The following is a 24,821-nucleotide window of genomic DNA, read 5'->3' as shown; positions in this document are numbered from 1 at the left end:
TTTATTTATGGGTCTCAGTGAAGGTGCCCTGGGATGTTCTGGGCCTGGATGCAGTTAACACAGTATCATCCAAAGATAAGCATCTGGAAGACCACTGATTGGGAAGAATCCCTCTTCCACTTGGATATCACACTTCATCATTCTAAATAGATCTGTTAAGTAACTAACCTTATACGTGAGTATGATAATTTTAATATACATAGGTCCTTCTTTTTATATGCATAAAATGTTTACCTTTCAGATTTATGGAGAGGGGAAGGATGTATGACCAAACAAGAGACAGAGAACATTATGAAATGCAAAATGGATAATTTTAATTCCATTAAGTTGAAAAGTTGTTGCACAAACAGTCAATGCATCCAAGATTAGGAAGGAAGCAAAAAACTGGGAGAGAATTTTTACAACCAGTGTCTCTGATAAAGGCCTCATTTCTAAAATATACAGAGAACTGAGTCAAATTTATAAGAAAACAAGTCATTCCCCAATTGATAAATGGTCAAAGGGTAGGAACAGGCAGTTTTCAGAGGGAGAAATCAGAGCTATCTAAAGTCATATGAAAAAAATGCTGTAAATCGCCCTTGATTAGAGAAATGCGAATCAGAATGACTGAGGCACCACATCACACCTGTCAGATTGACTAGCATGACAAGACGAGACAACGTAAATGTTGGAGAGGAGGCGGGGAAATCAGAACACTGATGAGTTGTTGGTGCGGTTGTGAACTGATCCAACCGTCCTGGAGAGCAATTTGGAGCTTTGCCCAAAGGGCCATAAAATCTTGCATACTCTTTGACCCAGCAATAGCCCTTCTAGGGCTGTATCCCAAAGAGATCCTAAGAGCGGGAAAAGGACCCACATGTATAAAAATATAGCAGCTCTTTTTGTGGTGGCAAAGAATTGGAAACTGAGGGGATGCCCATCAATGGGGGAATGGCTGAGCAAGTTGTGGTACATGAATGGAATGGAATACTACTGTCCCATAAGAAATGATGAGCAGGCAGACTTCAGAAGAACCTGGGAAGACTTGTACGGTCTGATGCTGAGTGAAGTGAGCAGAACCGAGAGGACGTTGTACACGGTAACGGTCCTTATTTTTATATGCACAAAATGGGATGAACTTTACTCTGAAGAAAGTAGCCAAGTTTTAACGGTAACACTACATATTAATGGAATCACAGTCCAGTTGTATCTTGCGAAGTGTTTTCCAAACAGGACTTTGCTCTATGATCTGGGCTTTAGCAATATTCATTCTGTAATGAATGTTGTCAATATATGGTTTGCAAGTGCTCTGGAAAAAGAAAAAAGCCCCGTTATTATTTACCCAAGCACAGACACATCATTAACACAAAATAAATGACTGCTGTCATGTCACATGCAGACATCCCAACCGTGCAGCGGGGGAACACTGCTTAACTGACGAACCCAGTCAGGAACAAGTACAGGCAGGTGTCCATCGTCCTGGAAATGCAACCTGCCTGAAAGAGAGGACCCAAGTTCAGAACAGGACGGCCGCCCGAGGCCACCTCCAAGGTCTCTTCCAGCTCTCAGTTCCGCAGTTAGGCAGAGGAAGCCTGGTGCGCGTGAGCACGCCTGCAGGCGAACAGTCCTTTTCTTCGTCACTGCCGCGTTTACGTTTGGTTTCTGGGCTGAGGCCCGGGCTCCCCCTGCCTGTCTTGCTTCCATGTCTTGGTTACCCATCATTCCTAAAGCCCCTTTAGCTTCAGGTAATTCATAACAGCCCAGGACAGCTTACTAAGTGCTCCACTTACATCCACCCTTTAATGAAATAAGCAATGCCTTCAGTACTCAGAAATCATGGAGGCCACATCTGCCAGGAATTCCACTGATGGATTCCATTCTTTAGGGCCCTAAATAGACTGATTTGGACCATAACGTAATGGAAGGTAAAGGGGCACTTTCCTTAGATGCAGGATCCCAGAAATACTCATCTGTTTCTTTACCTTGGGCGGGGGTGGGGGGGGTGGTACTTACCTTAGCTATTGTGGTCATAAGTTTAACAGTGTCTAATGGGTTGTGGACTGGAATGATGCGTAAATTATCACCCAGGAATCTGTGAAACAGATTACAAACGTTACAGAGGCTATAAGCTTACGGCTAGCTAGTTAGTATTCTTGAAATGGTGAGGGATGAGGAAGAGGGACACAGTGACTGTTGGTCATTGAGCCTTTCCAGAAGGCGAGAAAAGGCAGAGTGGGTTTCAAGGTGTCTAGCAGTTTATTTATTAGCTTAGTCCCATGAGATGTGTATAGAAAAGAGACGCAGGAAAATGCTTTTTGTACTTTCCAAACTACACTGCACACTCTGTAGATATGATTTAGCTGAAAATATTTGGTGTGACAGAAAGGGCTGATTTTTCCTTTGGCTCCAGGATGGCAGCGGGGGGCTGTCACGCTGACTCCAGAGCAGCATTCTGCATGAGTCCCATCAAAAAGACAGGGCAACATGATGAGCTTTATCCTCCGGCACATTTTCTTCGGATAAGCAAACCTAAATTCACCTGCCTCATTAAAAGCTCTAGGGCTAGCAGAAACCTTCAGCCAACTGCAGAGAGCAAGGCGGTGAGCCTCACCTCTGCTGAATCCTGGACATCAGCCTCCACTCACGTGGGCCGTGGAGGGTGGCGGAGAGGGCCAAAAAGCTGTGCCGGTGGATCCTCATGAACTTCTCAATCTGGGCCAAAAGGGCTTCTTCAGTTGTCCTAAAACAGTCCTGGGCATCTAGCAGTAAAAACGCAACCCCTAAGAAAGGTAAGCATACTGTAAATACAGTTTACAACCAAATATTTACAGCCAAAATACAGGGCCCCTAGAAGATGCCCTGGCCTCAAGTGAGCAAGGTTATGAAGCAATAGTCACCCTAACAAAATTCTGGTAGAACAGAACAATCTAGACAGCCCTAGGAAGCTCTTTTTTCTGGAACATTTGTCTTGGCCAAATCAGCTTGTCTCAAGCCATGACGGCCCCCCGCCCCTTTTTTTTATGACTGCCCCTTTTTAAAGCTGATCCTGGGTGTACGTATCATGGTGCCTCCTAAGCCATTTCGATATCTAGTTATTAAGCTTCTGAAAAAGAAATGTCTTTGGATGTCTCCTTTTGGGGAATAACATAAAATTAGGTTGCTAGTAAAGACTCATGGCTCTGTAACTATTTTACGTTGTAATGCAAAGCAAGAAATTGTCTCCATTTTTTTTAACCTAGCTAACTTTGCTTATTATTCTAGAAAATCTACAGACAGCAAGGGTTTGGTTTTAAAATCTGAATACATTTATAATTTTTGTGTATGGGGTATGATTTCTCTACTACAGGTTCACACCTATTGTGCTACATACATGATCACTTTAATTTCTGCCAACACATTCTATGTCAACAAGAACCAGCTTGTTAGCAAATATACTGTACCAGAAAGAGAAAAAATAATGGAGCCGGGTTCTATTGAATTTGAAAAACGAACTCTGTGGTTCTCATTTTTTAAGATGGCTGCGACTTCATGACTCTACAAAAATGAAAAAGAAACCAGAAATATGCATGTGTTCATTCCTCATTGTTTTTTAAAAAAACAAATTTTCATACTTATTAACATCAACCCAAATGAATTACAATAAAACCATAATCTAAACTATTTACGTTTTAATTTTTAAAATTAAACAAAGAACAACAACATCTTATCTGCCCTATTCTCCACTGATTTCTATCTGCCATGTTCTCCACTGATTTCTATGCACTTAGAAGTTTTTTTATATTAGTAGTAGTCAGGTTATATCTTGATTCTGCTTGTTTTGCAACACAATATATCTTTTAAATTTTCTTTGCATTTTTCATGCTTGTCATTTCATTTTTTTTAATGGGGGCAGGGAAAGGAGGGAAGGTCCAGACCAGTGATTTCACTGTTATGGAAAGCTTCCAATATGGAAATTCCCTCTAACAATGCAGATTTAAGTTAAGTCTCATTAAGTAAAATCAACTCATCTTACAATCTTAGAAAGTTGGCTGGGGCCCTGAGAGGTTACGTGATTTGTCCTTGATCACACAGCTTGCTGGTGTCAGAGGAAAGCCTTGAAAGTCACCCTGATTACAGTCAGCCTCTCACCATTTTACATATGGCACAATGAAATTCCATTATATTAATGTATCCCAATTTATTTTGCCCCTTCCCAATAAAAGGTTGTGAAAACTGCTTCCAATGATTTTTACAGTTACAAATAAAACTAAAATGAATATTTTTGTACCGATTGGATTTTTACTCTTAATAACAACTCTAGAATATAATCCCTGTCCAAAAAAGCTACAGTGATTCAGTTATAACAATATCTTAACATGTTTTTCTCTATATCCCTACTAACATCAAATATTATTTTAAAGTCTTAGCTACTTTGATGAATTTTAAATGGTATCATAAGATTATTAAACTTGCACAATTCTGCTTATTCATATTGGTTTGACCAATGTGAATGAACAATTTTTGTTTTCTCTGAGAATGTCTTGTTCGTGTTCTTTAGTCATTTCTCTGTTATGAAAAAAATTTTGTTAATTAGTATCAGTTCCTTATAAATTCTGCCTGCTGATTTTTATTGGAAATACAAATAATTTTCCCTAAATTTTTAATTTTCTTTTTCTTTTGAACAGAATTTTTTTTAAAACTAGGAAAAACCCTGTTACTAACAAATCCATCTATTTTTAATCCATTACTTCCATTTTTTCCAATTAATACAAATTTTTCTCCTCTTCACAAGGGCAACAAATATGCCATTCCTTTTTTTCTTCTAGTTTTTATAGGTAAACAAATATATTGATATTACACAAAAATATATTTAGCCAATTATTAAACTAACTACAGCTTAACCATCAGTTGCTGAGGATAAAGAGGAAGAGCAATTGTCCAAAGACCTCTATAAGACCCTCCAGATTAAACCAATATACACACTGACATTTGGTGATTTCATTGTAAAAGTGGGAAAATGTAAGGATGGGGAGAAATAAATGGGAAATCATGGTACAGGAAGAACAAACAAGATGCCAAAAACCTACAGAGTATACAGAAGCTTCATGCTGTTATAGCATGAACACTTTCTTAGAGAAGAGAATTTGTCACATGTTGACGACTAAATACCGTTACAAAATTTACAAAAGTTATATTGAGAAAGAGTTAGTTCTTATTGATATGGGTTGTACTGAAATCAGCTCTCTGTACAGTCAGAGCTATCTATGATTAGAATCAATAAAAAGCAAGAATAGTCATGAGAAAAAGATGCAGCATACAATTGAAACAACGCAACCCTTAAGCACTGAAACTACTCACTGAGTAGTTTCATCAGAAATGGGGAATGGTCAACAAAAATGCCAACACTTGTTATAAAGCTGTCAGACAGAAGTTTAACCAGTGTGAATAACCTGCCACAAACGAGGAGACCAAAAGAGCTTGGAAAAAGCCTCAGGCATCAAAGATCTGGCCTTCTTGCCAAATGGCCACCAGAGGCAACAACAGGTCAGTAAACAAACTTGCTCATGCGATCTTATGATACAGAAGCAGTATTGCCCCATAAAGCAGAAAGAAGCAGTGGAGCATAAAACCAGTTTAAGGAAAGTTTGAAAAGACACCCAATTAAGCAAAGTCATCCAAGGGCATTTAAAGACAAAAATAAGAGGACAACAAACAGAAGAAAAGTGGGGGAGAAAGGGGGCTGTAAAAATCATTATGACAAATTATTTTCATCATCAAGGATAATGGGACCACTACGCTTAAGACTCTAATATCACAGTCCCGATGTACTTATGGATGAGGTAGAAATAGCATTGAAAGGATCAAAGACAGGAGAAGCACAAGAAATGATATCTCTACTGGAGACCCCACAGCTATGAGAGTACTGAAGTTCTGATATCCAAGATATCACAAGAAGAGAGAGATACCAAAGTCATGGGAAAATGACTGAACCTTATTAATACCTGCCCACCACCCCTTCCCCCCCAAAAGAAATTGAGAAACATCAGTAACTATTAACTTCTATGCCTACTTTCCCTCCTATGCAAAATCTTCCTTTTTTTCATCTATACACAAATCAAAGGGGTCCTTGACAAAGGTATTGAGAGAGATCAAACAGGCTTTCATAAGAATATTCAACAATGGATCACATCTTTACCAGTTCACAATCTAAAGTCACAGTATTTGAAATTATAATTATGTAAAATATGGTCAACTAGGTCCAGTCCAATGGAAATTTGTTGTGTGAATTCCAATAATGCTACCACTTCATGGGATTCATGATTCATAATAATCCATTCATACTGGGGACAGTTAAAACAGCACATGTCCTACTATGGGCCAGGAATTGTTCTAAGTGTCAGGGATACAAAGAAAGGCAAGAGACAGTCCTCCTTGAGGACTTCACAGCCTAATGGAGGAGAAAATAAACAACTATATGAAAAAAAACCAAAACTACATACAAGATAAACAGGAAACAGTCAACAGAAGGAAGGCACTAGAATTAAGAGGGACTGAGAAAGGCTTCCTATAGAAGGTAGGATTTTAGGTGGGACCTAATGGAAGCTAAGAGGTGGAGAAGAGGAGGAAAAGCATTCTGGGCATGGGGGCTAGCCAGAGAAAATGCCTAGAGCTGAGAGATAAAGCATCTTGTTTGAGGAACAGCCAGGAAACCAATGTCACTAGATAGAAGAGGACATAGTGGGAAGTAAGATGGAAGAAGAATGAAAAAAGGAGTGGGGGGGGAAACAAAGAAGGACTTTGAATTCCAAGCAGAGGATTTATATTTAATCCTGGAGGTGAAAGGGAGTCAGTCACTAGAGTTGACTACACAGCGCAGCTCATTGCAAACAGCAGCTGTTTGACTCAGAGCTTGGCCTTACCAGCAAATGTGAAGTCAGGAAGTAGGCTGATAGAATGAGCAAACAAAAAAGAATTCCACCAAAAAAGCTTTTAGGGTGACAGAGACATTCGGGATACAAACCCAGAACAGACTGACTCTAAAACATCTACGAGCAGCGCCTCAGAAGAAAACACAGCTTGCGCACAAACTCAACTAAAATTCATGGAAGACATGAAACAAGAGGTTTTTTTAAAGTTAAACTACATTTCCATAAATTAAATTTTTTTGGGGGGGAGTGAGGCAATTGGGGTTAAGGGACTTGGCCAGAGTCACATAGCTAGTGAGGGTTGTGTGTCTGAGGCCGGATTTGAACTCAGGTCCTCCTGACTCCAGGGCCAGTGCTCTATCCACTGCACCACCTATCTGCCCCCCCATAAATTAAATTTTAAAAAGAAGGAAAACAGAAAACAAATTAAAGTTACAGAAGACTTGAAAAGAGAATAAACAATTTTGGCACAAGTTATAAAACCTTACCCCACGCCCCTCAAAAAACCAAACAACTGTCTCTGAAAATTTGAATGGACCAAACAGAAACTAATGACTCCATGAAACAACAAGAAATATTATCACAGTTAAAAGACTGAAAAGTTTTAAGAAACTGGAGGAAGGGGTGGGAGGGAGTGGGTAACACTTGAACCTTACTCTCATCTGAAATGGTCAAAGGCAGGAAGAGTACAGATACACAACTGGCTATAGAAATACATTTCACTCAACAGGAGTGAAAAGGGAGAAGGGGAATTAAAAAGATGGTAGATTAAAGAAGGGATTGGTCCTAATCAAAACAAAACAAACTCTAAAAAAGGATGTATACAAATATTTATAGCTATTTTCACAATGGCAAAGAACCGGAAACTGGAGGGGAACCCATCGATTAGGGAATGGCTGAACAAATTATGGCATATAAGTGTGAAGTAATATTATCATGCTTTAAAAATGATGAAGGGAATGGTTTCAGAGAAACACAGGAAGATTTATGACAATTTATGCAATGACAGCAATACTATAAAGACAAACAATGTTAAAAGTCTTAGGGACTTTGATCAGTATAATGACTACATGATTCCAAAGGACTGACAAAATATGCTATCCACCTGATAGAGAAGGAAAAGGGTCAGGGTGAAGAATTTTATATCATACACACACACACATCAGTATACTTTATATTTATACACACACGCACACACATACTCTATACACGTAGACAGATGTGTCTGAAACAACTGAACAATAACATCATATATTTTACATGGCCAGTAAGTAAATTTGTTTCAATTTACTTTACATGTTTATAACAAGGATTTTATTTTTTTTTCTTTTTCAAAGGAGAAGGTGGAATGGGAAGGAAAGAAGGTGTATTTTTGCTGACTGAAAAAAAATTAATTTTTTAAAATAAAAATGAAGAGATTTAACAAGAGAAATAACTTGATTCACAAATGCCAGGCAAGACATAAAACAAGGGTGTGTATTCATCCAAAATGTTCACCACTGTGATGCAGGAGATCCAGAAAGATCGGATGAGTTGAAGAAGGATGTAAGCACTCCAAGAACAGTGGCCTGACCACACCAATACAGGAAAGGCCAATGAGATGAAGAGCTTTCAGACAGATGCCCTATAGCGCTTGTCCATCAGTGTGTATGTCTGGGACAGACAGTACAGATGGATAACAAGCTGGGTCTGGAGTTGAACCAGAGGTGAGAGGGAGCCATTGGAGTTGACTGAATGGGGTGGTGGTGGGGTGACATTGTCAGACTGTGTGAAAATCACTTCAACAGCTGAGAGAATGATGGACCAGCCTGGAGAGAGAACTGAGACAAGGAAGGCAATGGTCCAGAAAGGAGGGGAGGAGGGCCAGCACCAGGGTGTTGGCAGTGGCAGAAGAGGAACAAAATGTTACGAAGATAGAAATAACAAGACTTGGCAACAGATTGGATATGGACGGTTTTGAGCCTGGGTGACTGGGAGGATGTTGGTGCCTTGACAGTATTAGGGAGTTAAAGGTTTTTGCTTGTTTGTTCTATTTTTGGGGTGGGGGGGATGATAAGTTTGGTTTTGGACATGTTGAATTTAAGATGTCTATGGGACATCCCATTCGAGATTTACAATAAGACAGTTGGAGATGAGAAAGTATGGATCAGAAGAGAGGTTAAGAGAGCTGGATAAATATATCTGAGTCATCTGCATAGAGATAGTAATTTAACTACTGAAGCTGACTAGATCACCAAATGAAAAAGTATGGAGGGAGAAGAAAACAAGGACGTACCCCTGAGGTACATTCACAGTTTAATGGGCTCATCCTGGATGAAAAGCCAGCAAAGAAGACGCAGAAGGAACAGTCAGGCAGGTGAGAAGAAACCAGGCTAGAGCAGTGTCACAAAAGCCTATAGAAGAGAGTATCAAGGAGAAGAGGGTGAGACTATTGGTAATTATGGAGAGAGCAGTTTTAATGGAGTGATGAGGTCAGAAGCCAGGCCGCAGAAAGGAAGTGCAGGTGCTGACTGAAGATGCCTTTTCAAGGAGCTCAGTCACCAAAGCAGGGAGCACTGTCAGATAATAGGATGGCTGGATCACGTGAGGGTTTTTTGAGAATGGGGGAGATGTGGGCATGTTCACAGGTAGCAGGAAATCCGCTAGTAAACGGAGAAAGATTAAAGATTAGTGAAAAGCTGGGGATGACAGATTGAGAAAATTTTCTGGAGAAGACAGGATGGAGTAGGATCACTTGTGCATTCAGAAGGGTTCGCCTTGGCAATGACAAAGGCCACCAATTTATATAAGAAAGGAGTGAAGGAGGAAGTAATGGAGGAAGACATCTGAGTGATGTAAGATGAAGAGGAGGCGAGAAGAGGGAGCTCTCAGGGAATGGTTTGAGGCAAAGTTCTCAGCTGAGAGGGTGGTGGGAGAGGAAGCCATGCGAGGTTTGAGGAGGGATGAGAAGCTTTGTAAGAGCCCCTGTGAGAAGCTGATTTGGGCAGTGTACAAGGATTTTGTCTTGCAGCAGTGAGGGTCCAGTGGAGGTTATTGAATATAAATTTGTAGTGGACCCAGGCAGCAGCATTTCATGATTTTCTCCAGCTCTGTTCAACAGCATGTTAACACGAGTGAAGGCGGCAGAGCGTGGGAGTAATCCAAGGCTAAGGATCAACAAAGCGAGACCAGTGACAGGAAAAGGGGGCGAGGAACTCGAGTGCAGAGGATAGTGTCAGCTTAAGTTGGTTCCCTAAGGTGTCAAAATGTCGGAGGGAGGAGAATGTAGCCAGGGAAGGGAGAAGGCCTAGGCGAGGACTAAGGAATCAATCAACTGGAGGTCAAGGTGAAGATGGAAAATACAGTAGGGGCTGTAGGCAGAGGGAAGGATGGAATGATAAAAGATTATCATCAGATAAAGGAATGTCAGAGTTTAGGAATGTGGGAATGGAGCACTTCTAAGTGGGACAAGATCAAGGGCATGTAATCAAGGTGGGGTGGACGAGCAGGCCACAGGAAATGAGTAAATCGAGGAACTGGGAACTCAGGGTGTTTGAGGGAAGATCACCTGTGTGTTGAAGGTGGGTAGGTGGTCAGTGAGTCCTGGACACCTGAGGAAGCCAGAAGAAAGGAAGGCAGGCTTTCTTCCTCCAGCACACTGGGAGGACTGCTCCCAGTGAACCCACGGGAGGACAAAGACAAGAGCTACAGAGCAGGAACACATGTGAGCAGGTGGCAAGCTGCCTCACGAGAGAGAACATCCAGATCAGTGACGTCACAGGTCCAGTCAGCAGCTGGTTAAGACTCATCACATTGCATGGTCCGAGGCGTGAGTGCGGACAACATTATCTACTAAATTATCGCCAGGCTGGATTTCCTGAATTTTACTGAATTGCTTTACCTAACGTTTTATAAGCTTGGCTTTATCAAATAGTTTAACTTTAGTTCCAATCCCAGTTCCTCTACTATCATCTCACTGATTTATCTTATATACTTACATACTAGATAATTTTGCTAATTACTGATGTATGCTATAGTTTACAATCTTCATTGGTTTTTTGTTTATAGTTTACCTTTATAGTCTTGATTATTTTTCCATCTAAATTGTTACAATTTTATCTAATACTATGAAGTAGCCCCTTGATATTTTCAATGATATCGTGATAAATCTACAAATTACCTTGGGAAACAATGACATTCTTATTATACTTGCTAAACATAACTATATGAAACAGCTGTCTCCAATTTTTTTCTTTTATTCATTTATTTTGTTAAACAATGTTATAGTTACTTTTGTCTCTTATCTAATAGATATTTATAATCTATCAGATAGTAATAATTAGATAATGATTAGGTATTAATAATTAATATTGTAAGTCATTATTAATAATTATATATTTATTATATCTAATAGATATTAAATACTTATTATCTATTAGATAATATACAAAGATAACTATAAAATTATTTAATTTTAATAATAATATCCAAGTATTTGATAGACTGTCATTGCTATAAATGTTATTTCTGTTTCCATTCCTCCCAAATCATTACTGATATATAAAAATGCAGATTATTATGTAGTTACTAATATCCCACTATTTTTCCAAAGTAATTAATTGTACTTCAGTGAATCCATGATACCATCAATGACTCTCTTCAACTATACAAATCACAACCCATCCATTTCTTTGTATGCTGTAAGACTCTTATCAATTCTTCCCATAAATTCCCTACAGAGGAGTCATCCAATGTACTAGAAGCCTTATTATAGGTCTGTTAATATTTTTTGGGTACTACTGCATAAATTAGCTATCCATCAGTTACCCCTCCCTTTTACTACATGATGACAATGAGCCAACAACTGTGATCAACTCAATCACCACCCATGACTCCAGAGGACCAAAGATGAAACATGCTACACCCCAAGAGACTCAAGGTCCAGAATGAGTTAATAGAAAAAAATAAAATTTAATTTAAAAATACAGGGAGAAAAAATTGAGATGAACAGAGAAGTAAAAGTTAATTTCCTAGACAACAGCAACTGTAGATACTGAAATGAGTGGAAATAGTTGCTTTCTCTGTTATCTATTAAGCAAAAAACCAAAAACAAAACCAAGAAACATAGAGCCAGGTTACACATGGCCCACCCAATGGGCGGTCCATTGTGTTAGTCCATCCACACTTATCTTGGACAAACAATACAGACCGATAAAGAATGGGGCTCAGAACTGAGTAGGAGGCTGATACTGGTATAGATTGTTTGGAAAACTGCAGTGTTTTTAATGGTTCCAAGCAGCCCCTTGACACAAAAATCTATCTCATTAACACAATACTAATCTGAGGAATCATGAACCACTACAGCCTCTGAAAAATAAAAACTGCTCTTGATTCAAAGGGCCATGGAGAAACATATTCCGGATCTACACAGACTACAGCAGATTACTTACAATTACTCTTGTTTAAAAGCAGTACAAAGAGTTTCAGCACAAAACACATGATGGAAAAGGAGGTGAGGTGGCTGCAGCAAGGGATAACAGAGGGACAGACCAGGCCCTGCACTCTACTAAGTATATTTAGTGTTGAGGGCCAGAGCTGAAGAGTCTAACATGGGATAAGGAATTTAGGGTAGAGCTTGACTCTTTCCTTTTCCTACCCAGAAGGGCTTAATTATTCAGAATATTTGGCTCACCAATTTCCTTTGCCTGGAAGGTGTTAGAATACTCTGCCCCTTGAACCTTGATGGCAAGCAGGTGTGAACAATTAAGGATGTGCATAAGGGCTGGGATTAGTCACATAAGAATGGTGGGAACGCCTTGGGGATGATTGTTAGCTTTCACTATATAACCTAGACCTTCAGAATAATAAACGGCTCAGTCTTTCACTGACCCACCTGGCCCATGTTTCTTCATTGCACACTCCTCCATTTAATGCAACACTTAGTCGCAGGTGACAATTTAGTATACCAGTATATTCAGTTTAAAATATTTATTAATATATAATATCAATTATATATTAACAATATATTTTATACAATTAATATATTTACTTATATATTAATAATATAGAATTAATATAATAATTATGGTTAATAATAAAATAATTTACTATAAAATACTAAAAGACGGAAAGGCTTCCAGTGCACCGGGTGGCTCGGTTATGGAAGATGTATGGGGGAGATGTCAAGAGTCTCACAGGCTTAGTTGAGGGTCAGGCTGTAATCTGCCCTGCTGGAAGGGGTTCCCACATTGATGAGATATAGATTCACTGAAATACTCAAGGATATGAGCATAAAAGTACCTTTAGTAAACATCTAAAGAAGTAACCAGATAAAGTGTGAAACACTGACTGGGAGGGAAATCACAAATATGTCAGATGAATTGTACAGCTAATGGCATTAAGAACCTTGGACTGGGGTTTTTAATCGACTTTGTGTCATAGACCCCTTTGACAATCTGGTGAAGACTATGGAACTCTTCTCAGACTAATGTTTTTAAGTGCATGAAACAAAATATAGATTATTATGAAGGAAACCAATTGTTTTTATTGTTCTAACTATTTATTAGTCTATTTTTTAAAAAGTTCACAGATCCCAGGTTAAGAACCCCTGGTCTAGATCTACATAACTATGAATAACAGAGCTAACCATTTAAAAACGATATTTTAAAATCAATGTTGGAAATCAATAGCAGCTTGGTAGTACACAGTGATAGAGTCCAGATCTAGAATCAGGAAGACGTGAGTTCAAAACCAGCGACAGACACTTGTTAGCTATAGGATCCTGGGCAAGTCACTTAACCTTTGTTTGTCTCAGCTTCCTTATCTTTAAAATGGGGATAATAATAGTACCTACCTCCCAGGGTTGTTGTAAAGATCAAATTAGATAATAATTGTGAAGTGCTTAGCACAGTCATTTGTACATAGTAAGCGCTACATAAATGCCATTATTATTTTTATTAGTCCAGACACTGAGTAACCTCTATACCTGAAGAGATGAGCTTATAATTACAGTTGTAATCCATTTAACTTTTCCCTTTCCACTACTTTCAGTCATCTTTCTGTGGATCAATGGTCTATCCAAAGGCACAACAATCTGAAAGAATGAAAGGTAAAAAAGAGTTTTAGAAGCATCTTTTGTATAAACAGCACTGGCAAAAGTAGAAGCGTTTATGGATGTTTCCTTCTCTCTGAGGCTGGATGTCAGGAAAAGCTTCCAAAATCAGAGCCACCCCAAAGGGGGATGGGCTGCCTCAAGAGGGGCTAGCTCCCCTCCGGGGGTCTTCAAGCAGAAGCCGGACAGTCACGTGTTGGCTGTTATGGGAGGATCCCTTTTGTTTATGGGTTGGACAAAGTTCCTTCTATCTCTCAAGTTTCTGTGATTCCATAAATGTGGCATGAAATGTTTTTAATTGCCTCTGGGAAGGTACTGAAACGCACTTTTTCTGACTTTCCAAGAACCTGTCAACTGTATTTGTATTGACTAATACAGATATAGTTAGACAAAGACTACATATTTAAGAGCAACAATGGGCTAAGACCTATTGATTCTTAACACCTCACTTCTTTTTCTGTGCACGCCCCCCCCCCAAGGCTCTGATCACTGCAGAAGCAAAAGGGGGCCATATTAGAAGCTTATTTGGTATTTGTATCTGTCTTCGGGTCAATATACCCCAAAATAAAACACCTGATGGCCACAATTTTGGTGATTCCCCTCACTACACTTGGCTGGGCTGGCCTTTGGATAGAAGACGCAATCTGTCACCAGAACACATAAAAGCCATCCTGGATTGGTTGAATTTGCCCAAGTCTATGATTCATTGGCAAGACCTTTGAGAACTCAAGCAGTATAAAGTCTTTCCGCTATCCTTTGGGTCAATTGCACTATTTATTTTTCAGAGAAGGTGGTGCTCCATGATTTACCAGCAGAGTATTAGATGTTAATAAGATGGGATTCTGTGTCAAGGAGCTGTTTGGAATCACTGAAATCACATCACTATGAGACATCATGGTGGGGCTTTTGTCTTACTAAGGGCAAGTATCTTAGGATACCAGGAATTAAAAAAAACAACAACCTGTGAATCACATAAAAATAATACTTTACTAAGAGGTTGAGATCAGCATTCTATTTGTGACAAATAGAATGTCAAAGCATTTTATTACACCTGAAAAGGAAAATGCTTTGCAAATGTATTAGGAACAATGTTCTACACTGATAGCTTAATGTAGGCATTTTATATTAAGCAAAGGCTCTCTGTCCTGTTAGGATGATTTATTTACTCAAGTTAAATATAAAATTGTTGCAAAGACCTATTGATTCAAATATTTTTTAAAACAAACTAGTGAAGAAGGAAATCATATCTATTTACCTGTGTAGCTGTCTATAACCCCTCTTTACCACTCAGGGGTGAATACGAAAAACTTTGGACAGATTTTAGAACCAAAAGCTAGGAGTCAAGATTTTGGACTCAAGATTTAGAAATCCTAACCCCTAATTGATGCTGAATATCCAGATGCTAGGTCAGTGGAAACAGGTAATTCACAATATGACTGAGAATACTTGTCCAGGTCTTGAAAGAGATTGAAAAAGACAGACTGGGGGCAGCGAGGTGGCGCAATGGATAGAGCACTGGCCCTGGAGTAGGGAGGATGTAAGTTCAAATCCAGCCTCAGACACATAATACTTCTTAACTGTGTGACACTGGGCAAGTCACTTAACCCCAATTGCCTCACTAAAAAAAAAAAAAGACAGACTGCCCTGGATAGATTGTACCTCTGAATAAGGCATTATTTATTTATTTTATTTTATTTTTTAATAAATTTATTTATTTTCAGTTTTCAATATTTCCTTCCACAAGATTTTGAGTTCCAAATTTTCAACCCATCTCACCCCTCCCCCCACCCCAAGATGGCATGCTCTCTGAATATCCCTTCCCCCAGTCTGCTCTCTCTTCTATCTCTTCCCCCCTTCTCTTATCCCCTTCCCCTTCTATTTTTTTTTTTGCTTTTAGGCAATTGGGGTTCAGTGACTTGCCCAGGGTCACACAGCTAGTAAGCGTCAAGTGTTTAGTCTGAGGCCGGATTTGAACTCAGGTCCTCCTGACTTCAGGGCTGGTGCTCTATCCACTGCGCCACCTAGCTGCCCCACCCCTTCTATTTTCCTGTAGGGCAGGATAGACTTTTGTACCCCATTTCCTGTATTTCTTATTTCCCAGTAGCATGTGAAAACATTTTTTAAAAAATATATGTTTTTAAAACTTTAGGTTTCAAATCTTCTCCCTTCCTCCCTCCCCATCCACCCTCATTGAAAAAGCAAGCAACTCAGTATAGGTTATACGTGTGCAGTTATGCAAAACACTTCCATAATAGACATGTGAAAAAGTAACTCTATTTCCCTTAATCTTATCCTGCCCTCCCATTTATTCTATTCTTTCTTTTGACCCTGTCCCTCTTCAGAAGTGTTTGCTTCTGATTACCCACTCCCCCAATCTGCTCTCCCCTCTCTCCTCCTCCTGCTCTCTTGTCCCCTTCCTCCCCTATTTTCCTGTAAGGTAAGATAGATTTCCATACCCAATTGAGTGTGTGTGTTATTTCCTCCTTAAGTCAAATCCTATGAGAATAAGATTCACTCATTCCCTCTCACCTTCCCCCATTTCCCCTCCACTGTAAGAGCATTTTCTTTTCTGTTTTTTTTTTGTGAGATTATTTACCCCATTCTACCTCTCCCTTTCTTCTTCTCCAAATATAATCCTCTCTCATCCCTTAATTTTATTCTCTGGATATGACCCCTTAATCTTCAACTCACCCTGTGCCCTCTATCTATCTATCTATCTATCTATCTATCTATCTATCTATCTATCTATCTATCTATCTATCTACCTATACATACATATAATTTTTTTCCTCCAACTACCCTGATACTGACAAAGGTCTCATGAGTTATAAATATCATCTTTCCATCCAGGAATGTAAACAGTTCAACCTTAATAAGTCTTATGATTTCTCTTTCCTGTTTACCTCAATAAGGTATAATTTAATGACTGAGAATAAGATTATATAGTGACATATACCCAGAGCCAAATCAAAATTAAAAAATTAATCAAGAAATTTAGCAGAATGCCTGGCACATAGTAGGTACTAATAAATGTTTGATGATTGAAAAAGTAACTGGTGCTTTAGCTATGAAAGACAGACATGCTAGATTTGAAATAAAAGCAACACTTTTATATCAAGATAAACAGGGTCAGAAAAAAATCTGTTCTACTGTCAGCCTGGCTTTATGTGTGGCTCCCCAGCAGAGAGCTCCCTCAAAGCCTGCCAATGGGCCCAGGCACCAGTGAATCTAAGTGCTCAGCAAAGGGAAAATTCTGCACAAGAAACCCAGGAGGAAAGAGAAGCTCTGCCGCCCTCCCCCCATCAATTCTGGCTGGTGAATAGGAAGTGAAAAAAATGGGAATCCAAGGGCACCATAGGAGCTGTGACATCATCTTCTGGGAACCTTCGATGGAGAAGACCTTTCACTTTCTCATGCTCCCCTCAAGCTATGGCACTTCCTGAATTTCAGCAATAATTTCCAGACCATAACCTGTGCTAAGTAGAGCCACTGCTTTTGATTGTTTTTAATTAGAAAACACTAAGAGGGTAGTGCTAAACACAAAACCCAGTAAGCACTAAAACAGCAGGGCTAGGGACTGGACTGTTTTCATGGGCAGATAGAACTCTCCGACAGGAGCTCCCTCTACCAATCTGGGTCATCTCGGCAGCTGACAGCAGTATAGTTGCCCAGAGCAGCAGCGTCCAACTCGGATAGAAATGGGGCCTACTAAACAGTACACAAGGATGGGGGCGGGGAGTGCTGGCAGAGTGACTCGGAAAAACCACATAGTAGCACTATCTAGGCTCTCCTGTATTTTCGTTTATTTTATTAGATGTTTCCCAATGACATTCTAATCTAGCTCAGCCAGCACTCCTGTAGAGCTTGCAGGCAGACCCCCATCCTAGACCACTGAGGGTCACCCATCAATTATGGGACAGTGGGGCTTGAATTCAGGTCTTCATGGCTCCAGGACCAGCTCTCAATCCCCTACACCACGCTGCCTTCTCAAATGTTCTAGGATCATAGATCTAGAGGGGGAAGTGACCTGAGAAGCTGGCTAATCCAGAACTCTCATTCAACAGATAAGGAAAACGAGGTCCAGAGGAGGGAGGTGATTTGTGCAGGGTCAAACAGCTAATAAAGGTCCGAGGTGGTGTTTGAACCCAGGTCTGACTCCTAATTCCAAGCCATTACACACATCCTCCCATCTCTCTTTCTCTCCCGTCCTCTCTCTGAGAGCAGGAAGCATGTTTCATGATAGACAGTCAGGCTCTCCATGGAACACAAGGAATCACTGCTATTCTGGTCAGGCAGAGACATAATAAAAATGAGAATATGGGCCTAAGGGGTAGAAGGCAATGACCTCACCTTCTTCTCCTGGTAGCTGTTCTTATATTAATGTTCGTGAGTACTTAGAGAGGATCTTGGCAACAAAACGACGTTAAATACAAAGCTTCCAAACAGCCCTAATGGGATTTCTTCAACAGAACCCTCTACAACCCCCTCAACGCACCCCACTCCCACACAGCGGCATGACATGATCCTTCCCGGGGCAACTGCACTTTCAAGAAGATGGAAACACATAAAAATGAGCCTCCGTGGACACTAGGGAGGGTTTTTGGCCAGGTGGCTGTCTAGGTGAAAGGCTGATGCTGGGCACAGCAGCTAATGTGATGGGGAAGATAAGTCGGGATGTTTTAGAAACCACTTGTTTTCCTTGGCCATGGAATATTCAAGACAGAATTTATGTGAAGAGGAAGATGGAAACAGACACTACAACTAATTAGCTACAGGACCTTGTGCAAGTTACTCTGCCTCTGTTTCCTCAGCTATAAAATGCACGAGCTGGAGTAGATGGTTTCTAAGGCCATTCCAGTTTGGTAATTCAATATTTCTGTTACTATCTGCTACACTAAAATTATTCAGTCGTAATAAGGACAAATTCATAAAATCCCATACGCAGAAGGAATATGAGAAGTCAGAGTCCAGCCATTTCCTAAAACATGAGTTTTACACCATCTCAGATACGAGGTGATCCCACCGCTGCCTGAGCACAACTAGTGATGAAGGGCTCACTACCTACTGAGGGTCCTCATTCCATTCTGAGTCAGCTCTAACTGCCAGTAAACTCTTCCTCACCTTGGGACAAAATCTGCATTTGGTTCTAATTCTGTCCTGTGCCCTGAGCTACAAAGACTGTGCATGGGGCCCTTTGACAGCCCTTCCTCTTGTTTAAGCAAGACTGATTTTTTTACTAGACTAGACTCTAAACTTAACCACATAAACCCACCGCCTGATGCTCAATCCCTGTTTTGGAGGATCTTCATTTGCCTCTGTGGCTACCCTCCACATTGCTGCATTTCACTCTGGCATTCAGAAACATCTTCTGGTGCCTATCCCTGCATCTGCCCACTCTCATCACAATCTCAGAGAGAAAGCTCTCAAGATCAGGGGCCCTGTCTTCATCCGAACAAGTTCCCTTTCACACACGAAGTCTTTTCCCCATTGGGTCCTCCAGTGTCACTACTACAGGCAGGCAGCAGCCTGCCTGGGTACTCCTGGAACCAAGGAATGAGCCAAGGAAAGCTGAAGCAGCTTGGGGACCACACTGGGAAAGGCCAAGTCTTCTTCCTCCAACAGCCAATGCCATCCCAAAGCAGTCACCCCAGGAGTCTCAGATGGAAGCATCCCCTCTCAATCACCCTCCCACTCCTTCCAAGTCACTCCTTTATTTCCTTTTGTTTCACCCCCATCTCTTCCCTTCTTGGCTTCTTTTTATCTACCCAAATGCTGCTCTTCTCGTCAAGCTTTTGTGAGCTCTATCCTCAACAACGTTTTCTAGGTTTTTATTTTTTATCACATTTTATAATGCTAACATCTACTCAACTATTTTTAGTGTTATCTTTTTTTTTTTTAACATACATTATTTTGAGCCTCACAGCCTTAGGAGGGTAGATGCTCTAGGTCATTCTCATTTTACAGATTAGGAAACTGAGGCTGAAGTAAGGTAAGTGACTTTTCTAAATGTCAAAGCCGCCTCAGAGCCCCTTGGGTTCCAAACCCCACCATCCATTGCTGGTCTCCCTCTCTGACTTTTTACAAAAAAGAAGCAGAAGGACTGAGATTACCTCAGGGAAGCTGTTTCCATGGTATTTTTTTACAGGAAGTTATAATAAACTCTACTTGAAATCTCAAGAGTTTTTCCTATTTCTGGATTAAAGGAGCTAATTAGGTTTTTAACCAAGAGGTTAAAAGTTGTCAGGGGACTTTTCTTCTATTAACACCAACCCATTAAACCTCTGAAGATGCTCTTATCACTACATGGTATTTGGAAGCAGTCCTGGAATACTTCTGTAGAAAAATAAAATTAACCATGGCACATGAAAGAAAGACTGCAGGATTTTTAAACCTCGGAGACTGTGTTGTCCTTGTACAACGGCCATCCTGTCTTGGGTCAGCAGGGGAGCCTGGGGGTTCGGCTCCCCAGCATGCCTGGCTGCTCTAACATGGGGGTTCACTGTTGCCATGGAAACAAAAGGAAGTCCAGGCAGCTGATCTCAAGCAGGTACTGCTAAAGTGATCACTGAATAAAGTGAAAAATAACCTTGAAGCTTTCCCTGAAATATCACACACAAGAGGGGCACAAAATTTTCCATATCCCATTCATCTTAAAACAAGAGTATCTAACAGTGAATTAAGGAAAATAACTGACAGAGCTGAAACTCACTTTCTTTCACAGACTCATGCTTTCATCTTTGCTCCTTGTCTTCCAGTAACCCTCCCACAACTAAGCGGATGGTTTAATGGATTGTTGTGGCCAAAAAGTCACCATCTGGTGGCTAGACCTTTGGTGACAAAATTCTATGAACTTAGCTTACTTGGTCCTCAGTCATGGCCTTCAAAAACCCAGGGTCACTCCAAAGCCCAATAAGCTTCTGAGTAGGAGCATGGCAGAGGCCAGTGCCCCAAATTCTCTAGGTTTCTATACTGTTTTTGGGGGGGCAGCTGGGGTCATCCTCAACTCCTCCCTCTCTCTCACTCCTCACAGCTAATCACTTTCCAAGCACAGTCAGTTCTGCCCCACAACACAGCTCACATGTGCTCTTCTCCCCATTCCCACAGCCAGCACCCCCTCTCTCCTGGACTATTACAGCAGCCCCCTAACACCCAGCCTCTCCCTTCTCCAACCCATCCTCCACACCCAAGTGAGTTCTCTGGGGCCAAACCAATTGTCCTAGAGCACAGGGCTGACCAAGTCATTCCCCTGCCACAGGATAATTTAGAAACTTTTGTTTGGCTTTTAAAGTCCTTCACAGTTTTGCTCCCAGGCCACCTTTTGAGGCTCACTACATACGTGACTCTCCTATGTACACACCATGCTCCAGCTAGACTGACCTATTTGCTGTCCCCTACCCAATGCAAATACTTCACTGATTGTCCCAGCCTTTGGACAGCATGGCCGTTCCCTACGCTCTCCTCATCTGCCTTGGTGGAATCCATGGTTTTCTTCAAGGCTCACAGTTTCCTATGAAAAGTCCACCTGGTTCTCCCCAGCACTTTGGACCCACTTTTTATGTATTTCGTTTTCTGTTGCTTATTATTTTCCCCAAAAGAGTAGGGGAAACGTTCCTCTTTTCCTCTGCACTGACAGTGTGGCCACAGGACTGGGACATAGTAAGTATGCGCTACGTGTCTGTTCAATGAATGAACAGGATGCCCTACTTTCTGTTCAAAAGGAAGACCAGGAGCTAGAAGAAATGAAGAAAAGCAGGCCCTGGATTTGGCAAACCCCGATCACAGAGCACCCATTCTACCTCCTTTGCTCATACCCAGCTGAAGAAAATGCCAGAGAGGGAAGGAGAAAGTGCCGTAGTTGGGGCTGAGAGGATGTCTCTGACCTGAATCTGCCTCACTGAAAGTCTTGGAGCAGGAGGGATTTCATCAGACTGGCCACTTCCTCCTCACCACCAATATGGACTGCGGCCCTTCCCTGGCTTAGGAGACAGTGCAGGAGTGGATGTGGCCAGAACACACACCTTCTGCTGGAGGGCAGTGAGTGTTTCTCTAGATGGTGCAGTAGGAGATGGAGCACTGAGCTCGGAATCCGGAAGACTCATCTTGGAGAGTTCAGATCCAGCCTCAGACACTTCCTAGCTGGGTGACCCTTGTTTGCCTCAGTTTCCTCATCTGTAAAATGAGCCAGAGAAGGAAACGGCAAACCACTCCAGTATCTTTGCTAAGAAAATCCTAAATGGGATCGTGAAGAGTCAGACATCACTGAATGACTGAACAACCTGAAAGTAAACCAGGCTCTGTCTGAGCTAAAAGCCCTTCCAGCGTGCAGGGCAATCAGACGGCACAGTGGAGAGGGTGCCTGACCTGAAGTCAGGAAAACTCATCTTCCCAAGTTTAAATCCAGCCTCAGATACTTACTAGCTGTGTGATCCTGGGCAAGTCACTTCACCCTGTTTGCCTCAGTTTCCACATATGTAAAATGAGCTGGAGAAGGAAATGGCAAAGCTCCAGGATTTCTGCCAAGAAAACTCCAAATGGGGTCACGAAGAATCGGACACAACTGAACAACGACGAACCTGGGTAATTTTCATTTATGCTATCTTGAAATTTAGTTTCCAGGCTCTCTTGTTCATGATTTTTTTTTTGATACTCAATAACTTCTGGTTGTTTTTTTCCCTATATGCTCAATCTTCAATGAAACCAAAGGTCCAATCCCAATCCCTATCCCTATCCTATTAAGTGCAGAGCAAAAAATATACCCAAAGAAGTACAAAATCAAATGCTCAGAGGTATGGTGCTAAGGCTGCAGGGCAACTTTGCACCCCCATCTCAGCCTCAGCTGGAGAAGAGTCCACTTGGGGGCCCATTCAGTCAATGAGCATTTATTCTGTGTCTTCTTCAGGTGCAGACCCTGGGGGCAGAAAGACAACACTGAAGCCCCCAAAGGGCTCCCTCCTGGAGCTTAGATTCTACTAAGAGGAAACGGGAAGAATAAACACAAAATATGGAGAAAATACCAAGAGAACCCTGGGAGCTGGGGGGGGGGGGAAGGAAAGGCTTTTAAAGGGTCTAGGTGGAGGAAAGGGTGGGGGAATGACGTGAACCTCTAATCCAAATCTTCAGCCTCCAGTGGGTGTCCTGGCCCCCGGGCAGCAGCATCTGGAGGACCCCAAGACCTTCTCAGAACCAGAGCTTAAAATGCATGGAATAAAATACAGAGCATTACCAAGGAAACCAACGAGATGGAAATCCAGGGACAAAAAGTATTTCTTAAAAACGCTTTTAGGGCAGCTAGGTGGCGCAGTGAACAGAGCTCTGGCCTTGGAGTCAGGAGGAACTGAGTTCAAATCCAGCCTCAGACACTTAACTAGCTGTGTGACCCTGGGCAAGTCACTTAACCCCATTACCTCCCCAGAAAAGCAAAAAAACCAAAAACAACCGCTTTAAAAGTTATCAAAACGTGAATTATTTGTTATTAAGATAGGATTAGGAAGGAACCCAATGACACTGAAATAGTGATCAAAATATTTTTAAAAATGCCTTTAAAAGTTAAATGCTGATTATATTATTATTAAAATACATAGTTTTACAAAGCAAACCAACGACACTGAAATCTGGTGATCAAAATATTTTTAAAAACCAGTTGTATAAATGTAATTATTATTGAAATACATAGTATTACAAAGGAAACCAAAGGGTCAAGATATTTTTAAAACTTCTTTAAAGGTTACAGAAATGCTAGCTGTTATTATTATTATTATTATTATTATTATTATTATTATTATTATTATTATTATTATACACAAGATTACAAAGGAAACCAGTGACACCGACACAACGAAAATATTTTTGAAAACTAAATTCTGGCCCCGGGTTAGGACCCCTCCCCCTCCTTCTCCCCCCTCCTTAATTACGTTCTGTCACTTACTTCCCGGTCACTTGGGTGGTGACCACCCCCCCCCGGCCTCGGTTTGCTCTCCCGGTAAAATGGGGGTAATGGCCTCCGCCTCTTCCACCTCCCCCCACCCCTGGGCTCCCGAAGCTTCCAGAACGTCCTCGAGAGGAGCGGAAGCGGCAGGAAACCAGCCCGGGGAGGCGGGGAAAGAGCCCGGAAGGGGCGGGACTTCCTCCGTGTGCGGGGTGGGGGTGGGGGAGCGACAGAGGAGAGAGAGACAGAGACAAAACAGGGAGAGAGAGAGAGACAGGGAAACGAGAGACAGGAGAGACATCTCGAGGATCCCAGAGTTAGTGATAAAAAGGAACATGTCTAGAACCACCACCTCTTTTGATGGATGGGGAAACTGAGGCCCAGGGAGGCGCAGCCACCTGCCCAGGTCACCCAGGGCAGCAGGAATCAGAGGCAGGATTTGGGACCCAGTGCTTGCACATAGTGGTGCAGCTAGGTGGTTCGGGGGTAGGGCACTGCAGGTAGAGTCAGGGAAACCTGAGTTCAAATCCAGACTCAGACACTTGCTAGCTGTGTGATCCTGGGCAAGTCACTTCACCCTGGTTGCCTCAGTTTCCTCATCTGCAAAATGAGCTGGAGAAGGAAATGGCAAACCACTGCAGGATCTTTGCCAAGAAAACCCCCAATGGGGTCACGGAGAGTCAGATACGACTGAACAACAAGAAAACACTTGCACCCTTTATCAGGGTTGAGTGACAGGTGGACTGTACCTGCCGGATCATAGGATCCTCCTCTGAGAAGGGGAGAGGGCTTAGAGGTCCCTCAAGATGGGGAACCTGTAGCCCAGCCAGCTGCCGAAGGTCACTCACCGGGTCAGAGACCTCAGAGCCCTCCTTTCATCACACCATCACTCCTCAGGACAATTTCCCTCCTCCTCTTTCAC

The 24,821-nt window shown here is 41.5% G+C and overlaps 1 protein-coding gene across 1 annotated transcript; it reads right to left on the bottom strand.

Annotated features, from left to right (window-relative positions):
- Window positions 1-289: 289 nt before the first annotated feature.
- On the bottom strand, window positions 290-24,031 carry CUNH1orf146 (chromosome unknown C1orf146 homolog). The gene is made up of 6 exons (XM_020975463.2): window positions 23,900-24,031; window positions 13,849-13,956; window positions 3,420-3,513; window positions 2,591-2,759; window positions 1,993-2,071; window positions 290-1,288 (listed from the first exon to the last, which is right to left on the bottom strand). Exons 2-6 carry the CDS (start codon window positions 13,915-13,917, stop codon window positions 1,157-1,159), a joined length of 543 nt encoding a protein of 180 aa, XP_020831122.1. The 5' UTR covers window positions 13,918-13,956; window positions 23,900-24,031; the 3' UTR covers window positions 290-1,156.
- Window positions 24,032-24,821: the final 790 nt, after the last annotated feature.

This window comes from Phascolarctos cinereus, unplaced genomic scaffold, assembly GCF_003287225.1.
Source record: "Phascolarctos cinereus isolate Bilbo 61053 unplaced genomic scaffold, phaCin_HiC Scaffold_5;HRSCAF=322, whole genome shotgun sequence".
NCBI lineage: Eukaryota > Metazoa > Chordata > Mammalia > Diprotodontia > Phascolarctidae > Phascolarctos > Phascolarctos cinereus.
This window is presented reverse-complemented; position numbering and strand designations above follow the sequence as displayed.